Source organism: Trachemys scripta, unplaced genomic scaffold, assembly GCF_013100865.1.
Source record: "Trachemys scripta elegans isolate TJP31775 unplaced genomic scaffold, CAS_Tse_1.0 scaffold_112, whole genome shotgun sequence".
NCBI lineage: Eukaryota > Metazoa > Chordata > Testudines > Emydidae > Trachemys > Trachemys scripta.
Genome location: NW_023260485.1, coordinates 1 through 22,729, shown reverse-complemented (window position 1 = coordinate 22,729; position 22,729 = coordinate 1). Strand labels below are relative to the sequence as shown.

At 43.6% G+C, this 22,729-nt stretch overlaps 1 protein-coding gene across 1 annotated transcript in view; it reads right to left on the bottom strand.

The window, feature by feature from the left end:
• Positions 1–17,323, bottom strand: part of LOC117870245 (signal-transducing adaptor protein 1-like) — a 35,071-nt gene extending 17,748 nt beyond the window's left edge. The window contains exons 1-4 of the mRNA XM_034757335.1: positions 17,000–17,323; positions 10,009–10,080; positions 7,044–7,157; positions 5,495–5,551 (exon numbers count right to left, since the gene is read on the bottom strand). Coding sequence (XP_034613226.1) covers positions 5,495–5,551; positions 7,044–7,157; positions 10,009–10,080; positions 17,000–17,122 — 366 coding nt within the window. The 5' untranslated portion in view covers positions 17,123–17,323. The remainder of the gene's footprint in view (positions 1–5,494; positions 5,552–7,043; positions 7,158–10,008; positions 10,081–16,999) is intronic.
• Positions 17,324–22,729: the final 5,406 nt, after the last annotated feature.

Sequence of the window (22,729 nt, the reverse complement as noted above, 5' to 3'; positions counted from 1 at the left end):
TTCTAATTTTGGTGATTCTCCTGTATCTCCCAGTTGGAAAGATCCATTGAAAAAACAGCTAAGTGAGAGACCTAATGTGTTTCCCACTGAGGAATGGGATGTGCCATTAATGTGCAACACACCATTCGTTTGGCAGATGGCAGGCCTTTTAGGGAAAGGTCCTGAAGACTGGCACCTGCAGACACTGAGGATGTGAGAAATCATATCCACGAACTCTTGGAAGCAGGAATAATTTCTGAATCCCGCAGCCCCGATGCATCCCCCATTGTGGTGGTGCAGAAGAAAAATTGGGACTGTGCGCATGTGAGTGGACTATCGCACACTGAAAAAAAGGACCATCCCAGATCAATACGCTGTACCCAGGGTAGATGATGCCTTAGCTTGCCTAGCAGGAAGCAGATGGTTCTCTGTCTTAGATTTACGAAGCGGCTATTACCAGATCCCGATGAGCTGAGCTCTGAAGACAAAGAGAAAACAGCTTTCATTTGCCCTTTGGGATTCTACCAGTTTGAGAGGATGCCCCAAGGTATCCCGGGAGCTCCTGCTACGTTCTAGCGTTTGAAGGAAAAGACAGTGGGGGATATGAATTTGTTAGAAGTGCTGATGTATTTGGATGACTTAATTGTTTTTGGGAAGACTCGAAGAGCATGAAGCTCGACTAATGAAAGTGTTAGACTGCCTGGAAGCTAGTGGGTTGAAACTGTCACTTGATAAATGTCAATTTTGTCAGACCTGAGTAAAATATGTAGGCCATATTGTGTCAGCAGAAGGTGTGGCGACTGACTCAGAGAAGATTGAGGCATTAACCACCTGGCCTATACCCAAAGACCTGAAAGCTTTACAGTCTTTCCTAGGCTTCTGTGAATATTACCGCCGATTTGTAAAAAATTACTCCTCCATTGTGAGACCGCTCACCAATTTGACAAGGGGCTACCCCTCAACGTGGAAGAGATCACCCCAACGTAAGCTTGCAAGTTCTCCTAGAGGTATTTCAAGGTGAACGAGCCCTTTGGGGACCGTTGGACTGAGGAATGCAACAACGCTTTCCATACCCTTATTGAGAAACTCACTACTGCACCAGTGTTAACCTTTGCAGACCCTACCAAGCCCTATGAACTTCACATAGATGCCAGTCTTGATGGATTAGGAGCAGTTCTCTATCAAAATTATGAGAATCAATGGAAACCCGTGGCCTTTGTCAGCCGAGGGCTGACTGCATCGGAAAGACACTATCCTGTGCACAAACTTGTGTTTTTAGCTCTCAAATAGGCTGTTGTGGACAAACTTCATGATTATATGTACGGCGCGACCTTTGTAGTAAAAACCGATAATAACCCACTTACTTATGTGCAGACCACAGCTAAACTAGATGCTACTGGTCAGCGATGGATGGCTGCCTTGGCTGCTTATAACTTTAAGCTGCAATACCGTTCGGGTCATACCAATGCAGATGCATTGTCCCGTTGCCCTCATAACCCACTTGAGAAAGAGTCTGAGTGCATGGAAATACCGCCACCTGCAAGACCATAATAGGAAAACTGCAGTCCCCTTATGTAAATGAGGAAAGATATGCTGATACACTGGGGGTATCTGACAAGGCTATAGCTACAATTTATGCCAATCTCATTGGGCTAAAGACTTTTGAATTGCCCCAGTTAACTCTGACTGAAGTGAGAAGAGCTCAGTGGAAAGATTCAGACATTGGGCCTGTGCTGGAAGCTGTGGAAAAGGGTGAAAAACCCATCTCCAAGGCTAACTTTCCCCCCCGGCACAATTCTTCTTTTAAAAGATTGGGATCGTTTAGTCATCAACAAAGGCTTGTTATTCCGGATCATCCAGACCATAAGGGGCCATGTGCGAAAACAACTGGTCTTACCCCGAGAATATCAGGAGATGGTGTTGAAGTCTTTGCACAGTGACCATGGTCACTTGGGGGTAGACAAGACTTAGGAATTGGTCAGAGACCGGTTTTATTGGCCCAAAATGACAGCATCTGTGGAAAACCACTTCAACCAGTGCTCTCGGTGTGTTAAGCGGAAGACCCTGCCAAAAAAGGGCATTATCTATGGTGAACATCACTACAGATGCACCCATGCAATTGGTGTGCATTGACTTTTTGTCATTGGAGCCTGATAGAAAAAAACACTCCAGTATACTGGTAGTTACTGACCATTTTACAAGGTATTCCCAAGCATATCCCACAAAAGACCAAAAAGCCAGTACAGTGGCCCAAATTTTATGGGACAAATTCTTTATACATTATGGTTTACCTGCCCAATTCCATTCCGACCAGGGAAGAGATTTTGAAAGCAGACTAATTCACGAACTGACAAAAACCCTGGGAATAAGGAAGTCCAGAACCACTCCTTACCATCCTCAGGGAGATCCACAACCAGAGAGATTCAACTGGACTTTGCTAAACATGTTGGGAACTCTGCATCCATCCCAAAAGACCAGATGGAGTGAGCATGTCAGTTACCTTGTGCATGCTTATAATTGCACTAAAAATGAGTCCACTGGATTTTCGCCGTATTATTTTAATGTTTGGTAGAGAAGCAAGGCTACCAATTGATTTTATGTTTTGGGATATCCTCTGAATACGCTAGCGAAACAACTTATCTCCAGTACATTCAAAGTCTTAGACGTGACTTGCGGAAAGCTTACAAACTGGCCTCCCAAGCAGCCAGGAAAAGCAACCTTGCCAACAAGCAGAGATATGATAGTCGGATCCATGAACAGGATCTGCAGGTAGGAGACAGAGTCTTAATCCAAAATCTAGGTCTCCCTGGAAAGCACAAATTAGCTGACCGGTGGAATGCAGACTCCTACATAGTGGTTGATAAGCTACCGGACTTGCCTGTATACCACCTTAGGATGGAAAAGATGTTTGTAAGACTATTCACCGAAACCACCTCTTGCCAGTGGGGCAGTTAATAGGTGAAGAAAACAATAGTGAATGTGCTCCCTCCCGGTGACCCATTACTCATTCTAGACTCAGGAAGCAAGTTCCTGCAGAAAGAAGCCTCACTGCACAACTTGAATCTGCTGAGGAGGCAGACAGCGAGTCTTTAACCTCCCCTGGAGAAAATGATCCTCATTCACAGAGTAGCCGTGAGGAGGAATTCTTCCCCTATTATCCGACACCTCCTGTGCTTCATGAGCTATTACCTGAGGTAGAAACTATTAAAGAGGGAGAATCAGGGCCTCCTCTAGCTCAAATACTTAATCCTGAAGCTGCACCATTTGTCCCCCATCAGTCAACAAATACAGCATGATAAGCCCTGCCTGCTGGCACAGCCTGAAAAGGCAAGTGGTTTACCAGCTAGTACGGTTCCACCTCTACACGATGTGGGAGAAGCCATGCAACCTGCAGAGAGGGAAATCATTGATTGTCCTGCAGCCATTAGTGCTGAGAGCCCTGAGAATGAAGAAGCTCCTGTACTTCGACGTTCAGAACAAGAGTGGAAACCTGTACAGAAAATCACTTATGACATTCCAGGGACCTCCACCTCTGTCCCTTTGCACTTAGTAAACAGATGGGTGCAGGTGGCCTATTATTGTTTGTGTCTGATAGTTAACAATGGAGACTCCAAGTTAAGTCACTTATTTCAATATAGTAAGAATGTTATTAATGTACATTGAATAACAATTTAATGTTATTTTAAATTAATATTGTATGTGGACATTGTATGGGGACATTGTATGGTCAGCTCTGCTAGTCCGGGGAAGCTGCCTGCCGAGTGTGTGACTGGAGGCTGGGCTAGGAGGCTACAGTTTGGATGTTAGGGTAGTTGTATAACCTGCACCTTGAGCCCTACACCCCTTTGTGGTGAGGGGAAATCCTGGGACCGACGCAGCCTGATTCCTGCTTGAGGAGAATCGCAGACAGCAGCTCCTCTGCAGTGACTGAAGAGTCCAGTGTCATCTTCAAACCTGAAGATCATTCATGGAGTTCGTGAGTGCACCGTTTTTTAGTTAGTCAGGGGAATTTTGTTTTGGGGACCCCCTACTCCCTGAACTGTGTCCTCAAGCCAGGGAGTGAGGGTTTGAGGATTTTATAACTTGCTGTTTATTATACCTGTGGAGGGATTCACCACCTCCTCCCACTTGTGGGTCCTTTGGGCTGTACTGAACCCACTCAGCCACACTGCTAAACCACTGCAGAGAATTGTATAGGTTGTCAAGGGCCCCAGCAAAGTACACATACCAACAGGACACTAGTTTAACACTTGTTACATCAAGTCACGGGTGTTTTCAATGTGGGCACCGGTGACCCTAAAAATAGTGTTTCACCCTGTTACGTTGTATTTGTTGCCTGTTTAATATAATTATTGTGTTGAATATATTTTTGTGTGTTGTGTTATTTCTTGGAAGTCTCCAACTATCTGGCAAGTAAGTGGGGATTACTCTGTAGTTAGAATTTTCCGCCCAAGCTGCCCTGGTGACCCTGCCAGGAAGGAGTGAGGGGAGTGGAGGCACCGCCAAATAATTTCATAGAAAAAAAGAAAAGAAAAAAGATTCACCCTGCTGCGTGGGTGGTGGGATCCAAAAGAACCCAGACCTGTCCATCAAAACCTGGAAGCGGATTGCCATTAAAGGAGGTAACTAGGCGGAGAGGGGTGCTACAAATGTATGCTGGGCTAAACCAAAGCCTTCTTCAGCTAATGCAAGGTGTTATAGGGTACTTAACATAAGTGAACAGGATTATAGAATTCAGGCCAAGTAATTGCTAGAAATGTGTGTGATTTTTATTTATTTTTATATAATTTCATATGAAATTCATATATTCATTTTTTATATATATATATATATATATATGCAATGTTCTAATTGTGTTTAATGCATATTAATATATGTTTGAATAATTCATATTGATATAATTAATCACTACCACATTAATATTTAGCACACTATCAATGTAACTGTGTGTATGAGATACAAAATCACACACATTTGTAGCGATTTAATTGGCCTGAATTCTATAATCCTGTTCACTTATGTTCAGTATCTTATAACACCTTGTGTTGGCTGAAGTAGGCTTTGGGTTAAGCAGATGGGTGTTGTACCATGGTACAAGCCTAGGAGGTGCCTTCATGACCTTGGTAGTGGTAATGCATTTCTTCAGAACAAAGAGATAAGAGGTACACCTGGTATCATTAAAAACAAGGTGGAAAGATGACTGGCTAAATCTAGCCTCAGCTGAGGCATGTGGTACCTTTTTACTGGTGAACAGGTAGGATAGCCTTGGGGTGTTACTTTGGAAGCACACCTCCTATGTAAGGTGAACTTAATATGGCATGAGATGGCTTCCTGAAAACTGGTATTGTATTGAGCTGTTTTTTCTCCTGCACTATACTATTGATTTTTCCACAATAAACGAGGCTGATATTGGTTATTTGGTCTCGAGTATATTTCATACAAACCAACATGTGATCAAGCAATTGACAATACAATTTACCATCTGCTGAGAACCAGCACTAAAGAGCTTCCCTACCTGTGTGACTGTGAGGATAAAGCCTTTCCATTCCTCCCCACTGTCATAGTCCTCGACCTGAGAGAATAAAAAGTAGAAACCTAAGAGTGACTCCAAAACCAAGTATTCCCTGGTCTCTCCTGTGTGTGTCCCTCTCACAATCCCCTCTGAGTCTGCATTTTTAAGTTGACTTGAGCACAGTTCTCCAAAGGAAACTAGCTGGAACTTCTCAGGTTTCCTCACTGTCACCTCTTATCTACTGCCATTGAGTGTTCAATCTGTACTCTGACTAGGATGACCATATTTCCCAAAGGGAAAACGGGACACCACGCAGGGCTCTGCCTGTCCCCTGCCCAAGCTCTGCCTCCCCACCGGGACAGGGCTTAAAGGGACTGTCCAGGCCAAAACGGGACATATGGTCACCTAACTCTGACCTCCTCTGGCAGCTCCCCTTCTGATTGAATGCTTAGGATGCCATAGTGACTACCAACCTTGAGACTGAAGACAGGTACAATCCCTCTGTATGACACCCTCAAACCCCTTCTCACATAATGTGGAGGGGGTGATAGGCTATGGAAAACTGATTCCCTTTGCCCAGTACTTAGCAGAGGTGGAGGGTGAGAACAGGCGCTCTAGAGAGAGGCAAAGGCACCAGTACCTCATCACTACACTTCTGCCTCTCAGTGTGTATGGGGAGGGGCACAGTAGGGGATGAAGACCCCCACGTAACTATTTTGGAGGCGGGGCGGAGAGTACTATTCCCCCTCATGTAGTCCATGCCCCACATTCATCTTCACCACTCCCTCTTGCTTTCTTATCCCCTTTCCCATTCTTCCTCTCTTCGTCCCTTCCCCCTCACCCTCACTGTACGTGAGAGAGAAGGGAAGTGGAAGTGAGTGCTGCACCAGAGGCAGACCTGGGTTCCCTAACTGGCCCTGCCATCGACTTGCTGTGTGACTCTGAGCAAGTCACTTCTTAGCTCTGTGCCTCTGTTTCACCTCACGTTCTGTTTGTCTTGCCTAGCTAAACGGTAAGCTCTTCAGGGCAGGGAGGGCCTCTCTGACTAAGTGTATGTACAGTGCCCAGCACAATGGGGTGCCACTCGTGCTTGGGGTGCTATGGAAGGCATACAATAAGTGAAGGAGATGACATGGGAGGAAGGGAAAGTAGAGACAGGCGGAAGTTGAGCCCTGACACTGGCCAGGAGGAGCGGGGGGAGGAGAAGGAGGAGCCCCCTCGCTTCAGCAGAGAGCAACAGGGCTGGAAAGAGGGGAGTGCCATGGTCCCAGAAGATGAAGCCCTGGAGACCCCTCCCCAGGCCATGAGTGGCAGTGTTCTCTCCCAGAGGCAGGAGGTTCCATTCTGTGTGCATTTGTTATTTAAACAAACTAGAATGTTTCCAAAATGCCCCTCCCCACCCCCAAAAGGCAGTGGGTATCGTGCACCAACCTTTGGAAAACAACAGCCCTGCCATTGCTTTCTGCTATGTTATGGGGATCAGGAGCAGCTTGGGTCAAACAGGGCAAAGGTGCATAAGTCATGCCTTTCCAGCTTCAGTGGGTTCACTCACCTTCAGCTCCACTTTGTCATTTCTCAGCATCAGGATAAACTGTGCACTGCACTTTTCCTCTGGATAAACGTTCACTACTGATGTCAAATTCGTCACCTCTAGTTTCTCTAAATACTGAGAAAGGAAAGAAAGATGGGGCACGCATTAGAGCACATCTAAACAAGTCAGCTGTTCCCAGCAGACACTAACTGAAACAAGAACACTCCAGGGTTTTCTTAAATTTCAGCTTGGTGCCATTAACATACATGGCAATACAAAGTCTGTCATTGCTTCTTTTAGACGCTATTTTCAGCTACAATATACATTTTGGGCAAACTTCTCACCACTCTTCAGTGTGGGTATGCAGCACGGATCCCAGAATTCAACAACATTCCCAGACTGATTACAAATTGTGCTAGATTCAGCCCTGGGTTACATTGATGCATCCAGGTGTCCCATGTGGAGATATGTAGCTATTTTACTGATTCCCCCTGGCAGCCAAATACGGTGGGTCTCATTAGCTGCAATAGAGGAGCATAAAAAGTTTAGTCTCTTTGGAGCAAGAGATAACTAAATGGCGGGACAGAGGTTGTCCTGCATGGAGAAACTCTAGGAAGGGCCCACTCAGCAGAGAGGGCAGGGTAAAATATATGGGCCCTATCATGCCAATAAACACACAATATGAATAAATGTTATTTATTGGCGGTATAGGGCCTGTCATGGGGTGGCTTGCCCCTTTAAGGGAAGTCAGGGTCCACTGTACCCATGACAGGCATCTTTAAGGAGAATGAGCCCAGCTCAGCTCACGTGTAAGCAGTCAACTCCTTAAGTGGCTGATTGGCGGCTAATGACCACCTGCCTCTGATAAAAGGCACCAGATGTCAGTTAGGGAGACTACTCCTAAGAAGAGGGGTTCCCAAGGAAAGGAAATAGCTCCTCAGAGGTTGAGCTCCCTACAGCCATGTGTCATCGGGAGAAGAGTTGCAGTTAGCAGGAAAGCCCTGGCTCCAGCAGAAAAATCAAGGATGAGTGTTAGCAAAGGGCTTGGCTGTGGGATTGATAAACTCAGAAGTAGTCTGTTTCCTGGCTGAGAAGCCTGGGTGTAGTTCAGTCATGCATTTCTGTGAACTTCCCAGTAGTAAATCAGACCCTTGGTAATAGGGATGCTGTGTGACATGCTAAAGCCACTCAGGGAAATCAAGGAAGGGTGCACCTTCACTGCTGGACCTGGCAGCAAGGGGTGCATATGGATGACACATGCTGTTGATAGGCTCATAAACTTTAGTTTGAGCTCTCCTCATCTGCGCTCTCTCTTCCCAGGCTGCCCCTTCTCCAGGGGGTGTCTGTTGTAGGGTGACCAGATGTCCCGATTTTATAGGGACAGTCCCGATTTTTGGGTCTTTTTCTTATATAAGCTCCTATTACCCCCCAACCCCATCCCGATTTTTCACGTTTGCTGTCTGGTCACCCTAGTCTGTTGTGGACATCTGACTGCTCTGAGGCCACTTCACTGTGGCTACTTTATACTGAGATGAAGTGGTAAAACTCTTCTCTCTGCCCTAAGGTTCCCCCAAGCATGCCACTGGCAAGAACAGTAGAGCTACAGTGAAAAACAAATAACGAATGTTAGAAAGCCGGGAAATGCAGCTTTAAGGTGACACTTCTTACACAAAACACCCACACAACGTTCTAGCTTTGAGCCCTGTAGACTAACAACAGGAGTTACAGTACTTCACTAAATGTTTCCTCTAGAAGTTCTGTTATGGTTAACTTTTGGGGGCACAGGAGGTGTCTGACTATGCATGGATCTGCTGGAGAAAAAGATAAAGGAGAAAACATCTTTCTCCCATCACGAGTCCATCTCAGTATGTACAGCCTGTGATGGGGAACATTTTGGGGACGTTGCTTGAGTTCTGTGGAAATGTACAGTAAAAGTGTGTTAATTCTTTAGGGTAATTACTGAGAATTGCTGGTGTGAGTGTCTTGCTCAGTCACCTTCTGATTTGAAATGAACAGCACTTACAGCTCCATTCACTAAACAGAGTTGTTGCTAATATAACTGAAGTAGTTTCACTGAGCAATGTGGATTGGAGTTTTTGGTTTGAGTCATGTTATAAACCATGCTATATATACTGCCTAAAGCAACAGGGCTGATACGCTCTTCATTTGCACAAGTGTAATCAAGAATAAACCCAGTGAAGTCAATGGATCCACAACAGGGTATATTGTACGTGAGAGAAGAACTGGATCCCTTATCTATAAACTGGGTCTCAGAAAAAAAACCCTGCCCATGCTGCTCTGAGAAGCTATACATAAACAACACGTGGTTGTGGCGAGCAGAGTTTCAACCATAGCTCAAACAAGACAGACTATGTCCATGTGGGATATGAAAGAACTTTTGCTTTATATTGTGGTCCTCATTTCTGAGGTGCAGATTTTCAGCTAGAAAGGCAGAAGCTCTGTGTTGGAGCAGTTTATTGGACAGACTGGTTTAAGTACCCATATGCAAGATGCAGCGGATGTGCATATTATAACTATACCGCACCTTTCACCCTGACTGATCTCCAAACAGTTAAAAAAGTGTATACACACATACAGCAGCTGCATCTGAGGTAAACATGAGGGAGGGAAAGTCTTAGTCAAGGACTGGACAACCCCCCTGCTCTAATAAGTGCCGTGTGCAACATGTTCTTGAATGACCCTGTATGGTAAATGGGGTGGCTTCAATTAATTCTCATCTCAAAAGTGAATACACAGAATAGCCTGAAGGAAGGTTCTTAGTCATTTTGTTAGGAGCAGACACATTATTTTTATTATTTTGTTCACTTTATATGCTGTAGCTCAGGCTCTCTGTTACAGTGCTTGATACATGTTCCATGGTTACAGGGATGGGAGAGGCACTTGCAGTAAATGAATATATACTCAGTGAAAATGACTACTAAAAATAATCATATATACATACACACAAGCATGTTTTACTACTCACGGTTGGGGTTTTCTTATCACTATAAAAGAAAAGTGTAGTTCCTCTGAGTTCTGTCCAGTACTGTTCAAAATCCTGTTTGAAAAGAACAAGTGTCAGTTTACCTAGAAAATCTTTTTAGCCCCCAAAGAAAAGTGAATGAAATATGGATAAGAAAATTACCATAACCCAGGTGGGTTTATTTCAGTGCTTTATAGTTTGGTAAAGGTCAAAGACCTTCTGCTTCTAACTTCCAGTAAATGAAACAATTTGTAAAATTATTTCATTCCAGGTCAGGAGTTCCGATATATAGACTTCGGGGCGGATTCATTACTGTGTTACTCCAGTTTACGCCACTGTAACTCTATTGGCTTCACTGGAGTTATTCAAGTTTAAAACTAGAGTAGCATCGTAGTGATCCACGTTCAATATCTTGGTTATGGTAACTGACCAAGTATTGGTATCAGTATGGATTATCAATAGCACTGACAATTTCTCAGTACTGATGACCAAATAGTTTATGTTTTTTGACATTTTTGCCCCTTATTTAAAATGTGAGCTCCAGCCTGGGGGAGAGAACTGTTTAATAGCTTTTATTTTTCACATTGCTCTCCCTAAATTGCATAAAAATGTCTAGCAGATCAAGCCCTTTAGAATACCTCACAAGACATACTTTGTACAAAACACATCCTAATTACATGACAGTGATGAATATTGGGGTGTCAGGATGTCACACTAAGTACCTAACTAAGTGGGGTCTGATTTTTTTTTTAAGTGCTTATCACCCAGAAACAATCATGTGGAATCCCCATCATTAGAGGTTTTTAAAAACAGGTTGGATAAACACCTGTTAGGGACGATCTAGGTTTACTTGGTCTTGCCACAGCACAAGGGGCTGGACGTGATCTACATTTCCAGGATTCTATCATTGATTTCAGTGGGAGATTTGATATACAGGCTGTGAAATAGTCATCCGATAATGTCTCTACTAACCTGGGCCAAATGGAAACTAGTGGAAGGCAAACAAATTGAGAGATGAAAGCCTCCACATCCTGTCATTGTTCCCCTGAACAATCTAGTCCCACAAAGATTAATATTAACTGTACTGGTTTGTTTGTTCAGCAATATCTCCCTCTAACCTGAAGCTAGATTGTTACACTCACAGTGACTCTTTATCTACTTCCCCTTTCAATGACGAAAGACTATCGATCTGCAACCAACCATTGCCTTATTGTTCTCAATCTTCCCTGCAATGAACGTGTTAGTTAATGATGGGAAAGGCTGTAAGACCATTGCAATTATACATTCTGCTCTCTTGTCTGAGGATGCATGAGAAGCATATATTATGGGCAAAGCCTTTCATTTGGGGATTTTATTTGTTTAAAATTGCCCAAGTATTTATTGGTGTTCATTACAAAAATTAAAAAACAAGTGAAAATCAGTGCATAAAATTAACGTAATAGTTTTCTGGGTAAATACGAGGGTGGTTAATATTGAGAGACAGGATAGAAAAAAGCAACAAAGAGAAAAGGAAGAGTATTGAACGTAAAAGCAGTTTCAGGCTGTGGTGTATTTCATGAACTCTACATTAACAGTATGTATACATATGCCCAGGCAGGCCTGTGTCTCTTCCACTACCTTGCCTTACTTTAACAGACAACCTCACGTTTACACTTAGACTAATTTATTAGTAACCTAAACCCATCCACCTAATGTCATGGATTGGATTTTTTTTTAAATAACCAGAATGGTCACATACTTGAGTGCTCCAAAATTCAGGTGAAAAATCAGTAAAACCTTTTGTAAAACCTGGGGATTTTTTAGTAAAATTTGGTTTAAAAAGAGAAACAAAAAAGAAGGGCCTTAATTATGGACTAGTGAATGAAGATAGTAAAACTGTAAAACAGATGTACTTTTTTGGCAAAAAAAAAAAAAAAAAAAGGGAGAGTTTCTCACACAAGGGTAAAAACTGCAAGCGTGCTAGGCCTGACAAACTAAGACATGCATGATATTTCCCCCCAAACCTCTACCTGGTGACCTCTCCCCCATAGATTTCAGTCTCCTAATAATTCTTTTCAGGAGTTCTCCAGAATCACTTGTGGACTAGTGTGCTTCTCCCCACAGCATCCTTGTAACCCCTGAAGTGATAAACTGAGGGATGTACACTGCACCAAGCATGGAGCTGATACATGGTATGTTCCTCTCCAGCCCCGTTGCAAAGCAGACGCAGACTGTGAATCTTTATCTGCTTCTCAAAACACGAGAGGCAGCCCAACCCGGTGCTGCCTCATACAATGACCTTGTGGCAAAGCTACAATTTAGACCAAGGAAATTGGCAACATTTTACGAGAAGAAGATTTACTTTTGAAAATGAGTACTCGGGAGACCTGATCCTCTCCTACAGATATAGTTGTCAGGCTCCCCACTTTGGATAACGTGTAAAAGAAGTGGGGTCTGATTCTCCACATACCACTATAGCTCCATTTAAGTCAATGAATTCCCCCCCCCACACACACACACACAGTGAGCTGACACAGGGGCTATCCACCACTTTAATCTCCCATAACCCCCTCTTTTGAAGGCTTAAGTAGTGCATAGTCTTTATACGGACCCTCTGCACAGGCATGAATTGCACCCTAATAAGAATGAGCAAAACCAGTCACTCTACAAGCTCTATGCATTCAGGAATGTCTTTGGGTCACGGGTAAACAACCTCCTCACTGCCTACAAATAAGGTGCACAGACTTGGTCACCTTTATTCCAACTAAAATTAATAAAACTGTGAACCCGTGCTGCCTTCTCAGCATAGCATCTGCTCTGTAACTGGCTGTCCAGAACTGCCATTTCAATTGCATGTAATGTTAGTTTTCCCTTTTCCGATTTGTTGTGTGATAATGCTGTGGCCCGAGTAATAATGGCCACGTTCTACTCAAGGCGTTATTGCATTTCAGAGGTGGGTGAAGCGATTCCTAGTTGTAAAAGGCTTGGGGATTAAGAGCAGAGGCATTATATAAATGCACATTTATTAATATTAAAGCTGTTGGTGGGAAAGTGCTACTAAACATGGCTATTTCCATCATGCTAGATAAAATGAAGAAATGTTTTAGAATAAGTCTGATTGCTGCTAGCTATTTGCATAGCAAGATCAGTAGTTTACTTGTGGTTTCTTGGTGTTTCGGTTTACTGTGCTACCTATTACTATGCATGTGAATCACTGTGCTATTTTTGTCTTTCAACCGCGTCCATCCTTAGTAGCATGTAACGCCTGTGTGCTCTCTGGCTCCATCTACACTGCAGTTTCCTCCATGTTATGAACCTTTTCTTGACCAAATTTTAATTTAAATAATTCTGATGGCTGGTGCCTCAATTTTTAAATAGGTATTTTAAAAAAATTATCTTTAAAAAGTAGCTTTGGCAAAATTATGTTCTGTCCATGCCAGCTAGCCTACCATTGTCAACAGAAGTCATTCTTTAGACTTAGATATAAACAGATGGAGGATCCTTGTTTCTCTGACTGATTTTCATGGCTCTGCCAATTATGACATCAACATTGGCATTTATTTGGCGCTGAAAGAAAGGAGAACAGGGAGAGACAGGCATGGTGGTCTTTAAGGACCCGATTCTGCAAAAAGAACTGTGCAAGTTGACTTTTTGGTTGTGCAAAGTCCTATAGAAGTCAATGGGAAATCCACAAGGGCACAGAGGTCTGCTCATGCGGTTCTCTTTATCACATTCAAATAGACTTTTAAGGGCAAATAATGAATGTGCAGTATCTAATTTGTTTATTATAAACAGGCCCTGACCGAGAATCATAGATCCAAGCCACATCCTGTCTTTGGGGAAATTTGACTCCAGATCCAACTGCAAACTTCACAGCTTGGTTCCGGCTCTACTTTTTATTAATAGCAGAAAAATATTTGGACGGATACCTCAAACGCAGAGCTCCTGGTGCTCCGCTTGATCATAAAAGATTGCATGTGAAAGTTTGGAAGAGAGGTGTACTGTCCTGGTCTTCCTAGCCAATGTTTTCCCCTCCTCAGTCTGTTACATTGCATACTGTGTGCCAGTGGGTCATCATCTTCTCTCCCTACAGCTGGCTGTCTTTCAGTATGTGACGTTTTGGAGGCTATTTCAGGATGAACGGTCCCACATAAACGTTCTATTAAATTATTTTATAGTATGCTCCGTATACAAGCATAACACTGTTAATGATGGTCGTATCTCAGATTGAAGTTTTTATTTTTCTAATCACTGGTCCAAGATGAGAGCTTCAGTCATGTATTGGTCCTGAAACATCAAGATTTTCAAAAATGAAAGTCTAAAAGTTAGGCTCCTAAACTCTCCTTTAGGCCTAAGTAAATGACCTGATATTCAGAGGAGCTGAGCAATGCTATCTCCCCTGGACCACAACAGCTGACCCCATTTACAATATTTCTAGCCATGACGGTTTCTGAGGTATTGCACCTTAAATTTACGCTGATCCCTTGGTGTAGCAGTGGGTGGGTGTTGCATTTGTTTAGGACCATCTGTAATCACCTCAGTACACATTTTGTCAATGGCTCTATTTATTTTTATTTTGTCCCTTTCACTGCTACACATATTAGGTTTCACATACTACCAGCAATCCCCACTATGTTTATCAACAACGCACACCCCTTGGGGAGACCTGCTAGAGTTTTAACCCCCTGCTGAAACAACATTCTAGGGAAACTGATCTTTTCTGGTGGCAGGCAAAACAATTATGGAGAGCAGAGATGGGCAGAAGTATCTTTATTCCATCCCATCTATGTATTGAAGCTGCCTTCAAATCTTTTGACTATCTTAGCATACCCAATCATTATTATTAATTATATGGCACCATAAATGTGCATGGTGCTTTCAAATACAGATACAGACAGACTCCAGGCCCTAGAGAACACATAGCCGAAAGCCCTGCTCCCGAAAAGGAATCTGCATGGGCATAAGGGTCCACCTATGTGAATCTCTCGGCAGGGTTGAGGGCTAAGTTAAGACCATAAAGAGGGGAAAAGGGATACAGATGGAGTGTAAATGTCTGCAAAAGCCAAACTTTTGGTAATATCTATTGTTATACCCCTGCTCCTGGACCCTTTTGACCTAACCTTGATAGCAACCCCTCCCATTATTAAAATTTCATCAGGAAATGCAGTTCTGTAACAAGCAACAGAGAGTCCTGTGGCACCTTTAAGACTAACAGATATTAGTTCTATAACATACCACTCCCATTCCTGAAATGAATAGTCTCACTACAAGTTTCCATGGCCTTTTCTGATGCCCAAGAAAATCATATTGCAGTTCTGAAAAATGATCAGTTACATGTATGATCTCAGTATTATGCAGTGAACTGCCAGTATGTGAGCTAGTGACTCTGGAGAGAGAGTGGGTTTTAAAAGCTTCCACATATGGGGGAACTTGAAAAATATCTGCTGTTTATTTCTGGACTGTTATGCAGCATAATGAAACTTCAACCAATCTTCCATGTTGGGATACATCATTAATAGCAATGCTCAAAAATATCACTGTTCCGAACTTCCTCTTGCTATATTGTAGTTTAAAAAAAAAAAAAAAAAGGTAGTAGTTACTTTTCTCTTTGTGAGATAAAGTGCATCCTCCCCCCCGAGTCTACTAAAAAAGAATAATGGGGAAATACAAGTTTACCTTCAAACTTATTTTTGAAAAAAATCATATTTGAGCAGTGATCAAGCACAGAAAATATTAAATCTTTTATAGCCATGACTGGGTAGGGGAAAGGATTATAATGGAAACTGTTTTGCAATCTTAACTATAATGATCGCTATCAGGAGCTAAAATAAAGAAATATATACTAAAAAGCAATCAGTATGTTCAAGGACCTGATCTGTAAATACTTACTAATAATGTTCACACATGCATACAGGACCAGGGCATAAATTATTATCCTGCCTCAGAAAAATTCCACTGTCCTGTGTTTCCAAAGTAGTCCATAAATCAAAGTTAAATTATTTCAGCATTATATATTTTTAATTATTGTAAGACATGCTCATTTTAAATGCTAGATGACAGAGAATTTCAGGTTTAAGACTAGTATGGGCTATTTCAGAACAATATAAACAAATCAAACTTTGCTCTTGTGGCTTAAAATGTAATCTAAGTGTCTCATCATTATTGCAGCTCCGAAATCAGTCTCAATCAACTTTCCTGTAGATTATATATATAAAAAAAAAAGATGGGGTGCTGAATAATTATTATGGTGTGTAATGCAGTTGTTTTGATTATATACATTTATAGAGAATAAATACACATATATACAGAATAAATATACATATATACAAATATAAATATACATATATACAGTATAAAACTGAGATGGACTAAGAGTCCATTGGAAAACCCAAAATAAACTACAGCTTCAGAAATCAACATCTTTCTCTATCTTTCTTTCTTATAATATTGTCTACATAAAAGGAAATGCATGTCTAGAAATATGGAGACTATTATGGTACATTTTATATTTATATTATTTTGTTAAAGAGTCTATTTAGTTGAATATATATAAATAAGAATCTGAAAGCAAAAAAAAAAGTAGTTTCAAGTATGGGAACTATTACTCCCTGATGCAACAGCAGAAAGTGCCAAGGGATACTCAGATTTTATTTACACACAAACTTGACTGAAATAACTAAATCTGTTTTAATTCATACCTTTAGTTATTTCAGTGCAAATCTGTGTGTGGATACTTACTTCAGAATAAGAGTTTCTGATTTTGCTTTTGCTTAAATTGGTAAAAAATTGACTTCAACTAAATTGTAATGGGACACTTTTATTCTGAAATAAAGTGTGCACAGGACTTTCACTAAAATAACTAAAGGTGTGAATTAAAACAGATTTAATTATTTCAGTGCAGGTTGGGGTGCTGCAGACCAGCCCTCAGGAACAGGTCTCAAAACCTGTAATGAGTTACAACACATTTCTCAGAAAAAGTTTAATTGAACGTAGCTGCTCGGATTGTGCACCTTACCTGGTACTGTGCACGTCTGATAGATAGAAACCCTTCAAAGTACAGGGGCAGAGCAGTAATCCTCTGTCTCTCCTGGAAGATTCGTCGTGGGGCTGGTTCAGGGATTTTCTCAGGCTCAGCCATCCTGCTTCCTCCCTATCCGCTGAATCTTGGCTGTGTTCTTTTCCTCTGTGTATTCTTGTCTGCTTATCTTCAGCCTCTGGCAAAGGAAAGCTCACCCTGGTTTGAGAGAACAAGGTGACGGTACAAAGAGGAAGTCTCGGTAGTTATTTTTAAATAAACAACACACCGCACAGACCCTTGCTCACTGTATAATCCGAAGAGGAACAAGGTTAAATGGATTAAAGGGAACTTTCCTAGCCCGCTATTTGTATGTTTCCATCCTGCAGACCAAGGTTCACAATCACAAATGATAATTATGCCATTTCTTACCAGGATTATCATTACTGGATTTAGTTGGGGGTCTGTCAGAGAAACCTCCCACTCACAGTTCACAGACTCTGGAATCTTTACAGGTGATCTGCAAAGAAAGAGAGATTGTGCCCGTCTGCTTCTGAAATGTTTGTTTTGGCTTTTTAAAATTCCACTTGGCTTTTTACATTAAGAACGTCTGACAATTGCTTTTGCTGGAGATCTGGTGGAATTCTGACATAAGAGTGATTGAGAGAAGAAGGTATTTTTAGTGAAAACTGCTGTTTTTGTTGTTGATGCATGTGTAACTCAGATTTCTGACAAACACTTGGGGGGAAAACTTTCGTTGTGAAAAATCCATCATCCCCAAAAGTTCAGACAAAGTGTGGGAGAGTTCCCTTTCCCAGGGTGAAATTCTGGCCCTACTGGATTAAATGGCAAAACTCCTGTTGACTTCAACAGGGCCAGGATTTATCTTCAGGTTTGTGTCCCTTCCAGAAATCCTCAAGAAAGAACAGGGACAGCAAGACATTGGGATATTTCTATAGGTAACAAACAAGCAAATTCTTTGCATCTGAAGAAGTGAGGTTCTTAACCACGAAAGCTTATGCTCCCAATACTTCTGTTAGTCTTAAAGGTGCCGCAGGACCCTCTGTTGCTTTAAACAAGCAAAAAGTATTTGAAAGCGTGCTGTAGAAAAAGGGAACACATTTCTCCCCCTTATTCTTGTGGGTTACCTTCAGGGCTCCTTTTCTGCTTCCCTGCAACCTTCACGCAGATCCAATATGGCTTTAATATATGTGACCTGCTTGCAAAGGAACTTTTAGACTGTGCAATTGCTAGGCAAGAATATCAGAAAATCTGGTACTTCCCAGAACTATGTGAAAGTAAAATATCTATTTTTACTCTGCAAGTAATGACTTCTTGGAAAAGTCCATATTATTAACTTTTTGTAAGAATTTATTAGATGGCAAATTTTTTCCAATTGTGCTATTTTTGGCATGTTTTTGTAGTAAAATGGCAGAACTTGACTCTACTGGGGCAATTCAGCAATGGGGCAAGATATGCACCATTTTTGCAACATTCAGTAGCTAAAGAGGGGCACTTACTATACTCCCAGCCTTGGAAAGCCAGCACAGTCTAAAACCACCATCAGTTCAAAACAGAAATCAACATGTAATAACTGATACATTCTTACTACATTGATGCATTCTTACTACATTGACAGATTACAACATGATTTAGTGAAGGTTTTGAACCCAAAAGATTTTATATTTCAACTCAGAGGTAGACCCTTGAGATCTAAAGCATTACTATCTAAATAATACTAGACCTGACTGATCACTGTGCTGCAATTTATGTGGGTGTTTGTACATCACGAATGCAAAACGGGTGTAAAATGCTAGTAAATCAGAATGGTAGCATTATACTCACATTGCAGGGACGTGAATGACTATATACATTGTAGGGTGCTGGAGTATCAGTTCCTTTGTTTATTAACTCTTAAGAATGCTTCTTTTTAATAAAATCACCAGAAATAGCATGTCACATACAGTGTAAAGATTCTCACTCTTTAATCACCACATCTCTGCAACAGGGTGTTACCATATTAAAGTATATCAATGTGTGATGTTTCTCTAAACAGAAGCTTGCTGTGGAAATCTTGTTTTGTCACTGATATTTAAATAACAAGGATTTGTAAACCTCTTAACTATTCCCAAATAAATAATGTTTCTTTTTTTAAATCACTTTTTTGGTTGTATTTTAAAGTGACTGTTCTCAGTGAGTTGCCTTCTCAGCTCTATAGCAGAGTGTGACAGTTTCCCTTTTGAAGTTTTCATCTTTTTTTTTTTTTTGAACACACAAACTGTAGGATATGTTGTACCATTTAAGAGGTGACATTTAGACCTGTTTGAAGCTTCCCTTTCTTTTGAGATGTGTCATTTATGATGAAATGTCATCCATGATACTTTTCCACTGGGGAAGGTAATTTTCACAACCTGTTTCCAAAAACTTCTTGTAACTTTGTTTTTATAAAACTAAACAAAACAACAACCAGATAAATTCCAGGCACATCTGCAATATTGTTTTATATTTTCATAAAACTTAGATTTTTTCACTTGAGGCATTTGGCTCTAGCGGATCCCCTCAAAACCTCTGTTAAGATGCTAACCTATTCTGCATTGCCATTATGGCCCTTTTACTCCACTCCAGTGGAGAAAAAGTACCATGAAGACAGCAGAGCTTTTTACCAGGGAATATCACTAGCACAGATGTTTCTTGGATGGCACTGAACTGACTATAATGGCTCTCTGCCACTCTCTTTGAACTCCAGTTTAGAAGGAATGCCAGGGCTATCACCACAATGCCATTGAACTCCTACTATTTTTGGCTGCCGGAAGGACCCCAGTGGGCTAGTCCAGCCTCAGACAAATGAGAGTATCTCTGAGGCTGAAATCAGAAGACTTCAAAATGTCTTTACTTCTAAATTTTTGCAGAATCTAGTGTGTCTCTATGTACATCTACTTATGCAAATCCCATTACAACACTCATTTTTAAGCAAGATGCAATTTTCTGGGACAAGAAAAGTAAAATGTTTGAGAAATTGCCCTTATCCGAATACTCGATGTGATTGTGTGTCAGTTATGCCAATGGAGAAAGATGGTAGAAACTGCCAGAGTCACAGGGCTGATGTCTGGTTGATGTTTGTGGTCACAATAGTAATGGACTGTTAGACTGTGAATTTAAAAATAAGCCAGGCCTGACCTCAAGAGAGGTACACTAGTAAAGAGAATGTACTCAGCAGCACACAGCTGGAATGGATGAACAGCTGGAGCATTTGGCTTCTGCCATAAGCAGACTATGCAGCTTGTTGCCAAAAAGGGACCAGAACGGTCAAATGACAGATCTTCCCTGTCCCTCCAATTTCTACGGGACACATTTTCAAAAAGGGCCTTTGATTCTTCAATTTTTAGGTGCTCACCTCTGGCACCAACAGCCTAGATTTTAGCAGAGCTAAGCACCAGCAGCTTCAATGAATCTCCATTTGAGTGATGGGGGCTCAGCGCTCCTAAAAAGTCAGGCCATTGTATCCAGAGCTGGGCACCCAGAAAATGAGACACATTTTACAGCCCTTAACAAAACAAATAATAATAAAAACATGGGCCTCAAAGCTAGAATAGCACCTGTCCCATGTTAGGCAGCCAATATGCAGGAGTGAGAATCTTGCACAGCGAGTACTGTATCTTTAGAGAATAACAAGGAGTACTTGTGGCACCTTAGAAACTAACAAATTTATTTGGGCATAAGCTTTCGTGGGTTAAAACCTGCTTCATCAGATGCATGCAGTGGAAAATACAGTAGGAAGATGTGTGTGTATATATATATATATATACACACACACACACACACACAGAGAACATGGAAAAAATGGGTGTTGCCATACCAACTGTACCCACCTTTGTGAACTGCTTTGGGTTCTACAGATGAAAACCAGTCTATTAACCACATTTCTCCAGGGGGCTGACTCAGCACCCCAGAGATTCTACAGCTGGTCTGTAAACCACTGATTGAGGGGGTCAGGCATTGGCTGTGGGTCTAAGACGCCGGGATTCTAGCCTTGGCTCTGCCACATTACTTGCTGCGATCGTTTACTATTTACCACACAGCTCAGAGCGAAGGCATGAGGGGCTGCGAGTTCATGACAGACTAGCTTAGCGTGGCTGATGCAACAAGAGGGTGAGTGGGGTGTATGTCTAGGAGCTTGCAAAGGGATGGTATATGAATGCACAAGAGCAGGGCGTGGGATAGCACGGTGTGCGAAAGCGGCCAAGTGTGAGTAAAAACGGGTGGGTGAGAGCAGGCAAGGAAGTGGCATGTGTTTGAAAGGGTGGGCACAGGTCGGAGTGAGGGCTGTGTGGTAGGAGGATGGAGTGGGGGAGGCTGGTGTCTGTGTGAGGCAGCGAGGCGTGGCGGGAGGCGACAGCATGCATGGGCAATGGATGGGTAGGGTAAGTGGGTGGTTCAGGGGTAGGGAAGGGCAGAGGCGTGCGGAGTGGGCACACAAAGAAACAAAGCCTGGGTGGGCAAAGGTGCTGAGTGTAGGGTGACCAGATGTCCCGATTTTATAGGGACAGTCCCAGTTTTGGGGCCTTTTTCTTATATAGGCTCCTATTATCCCCCACCCCCTCTCCTGATTTTTTAGACTTGCTATTGGGTCACCCTAGCTGAGTGTGAGGGAGACTGCGTGGGGGGCGAGGTGTGGGGGGCCGGCTGGGGGGGGGGGCGAGGTGTGCCCAGGCGGCAGGGCTGGGTGTACAAGGGGGCGAGGCATGTGTGCGCGGGCCGGATAGAATGGGGGTCTGGGGGGCAGATGCGCGCGCGGAGGGCGGCGGGGATAAGCGAGGATGTGACTGTGGGGGGGTGGGTCGATGCACGGGGGCGCGCGGACGGCAGGGGTACCTGGGGGCGGGGGCGCGCGCGGGGGGCGGTGGGGATACGTGAGGATGTGCCTGTGGGGCGGAGGGACGCACGGGAGCGCGCGGGGGGGCGGTGGGGATACGTGAGGATGTGCCTGCGGGGCGGAGGGACGCACGGGAGCGCGCGGGGGGCGGGCAGGTGTGCCTGGGGGCGGGGATACGGGCAGGTGTGCCGAGGGGCGGGTGCGCGCGGAGGGCGGGTCCGCGGGGGGCGGGTGTGCGACGTTGCTCCCTGGCTCTACTCTGACCCCTCCCGCCTAGGGCCGCCGACTCGGTGGGAAACAGAGTCTCGTGCGCAGGCGCGGCCCCCACCGGCAGGGGGTGAGGCGGGAACGGCTCTCTCTGACGCACGCCCCCGTTAACCAATGAGCGTTCCCCATCCCCTCCCTCGGCGGGAGCGCGTGCGCGGCGGAGGGGCCCCGAGTTTTCAAATAGCCGGAGCGGAGACGGGCGGCGCGCGCGGGCGCGGGCGCGATCTGGACCGGGAGCGGGAGCGGCGCGGGCCTGAGGGAGCGCTGGCGCCGACATGGCGGAGCCGCTGGTGAGAGAGCGGGGGGAGGGGCTGGGGGTGCCTCGGCCCGAGCCTGGTTACTGCTGGCGCCCCCCGCCCCCCCCGCCTTGGTCTGGGCTGAGGCCGCTGGGCGGGGGGTGGTTTCCGGGGCAGGATGCCGGGCGGGGTTGGGGGAGGTGAATGTTTCTTAGGTGGGTTACGGTAGTGCCCAGGAGCCCCTCTGGGGGTAGTTATTTCTTAAGTATTTTACAATAGCACCCAGAATCCCCCCGGGGGGTAATTGTTCCTTAGGTGGGTTACGGTAGTGCCCAGGAGCCCCTCTGGGGGTAG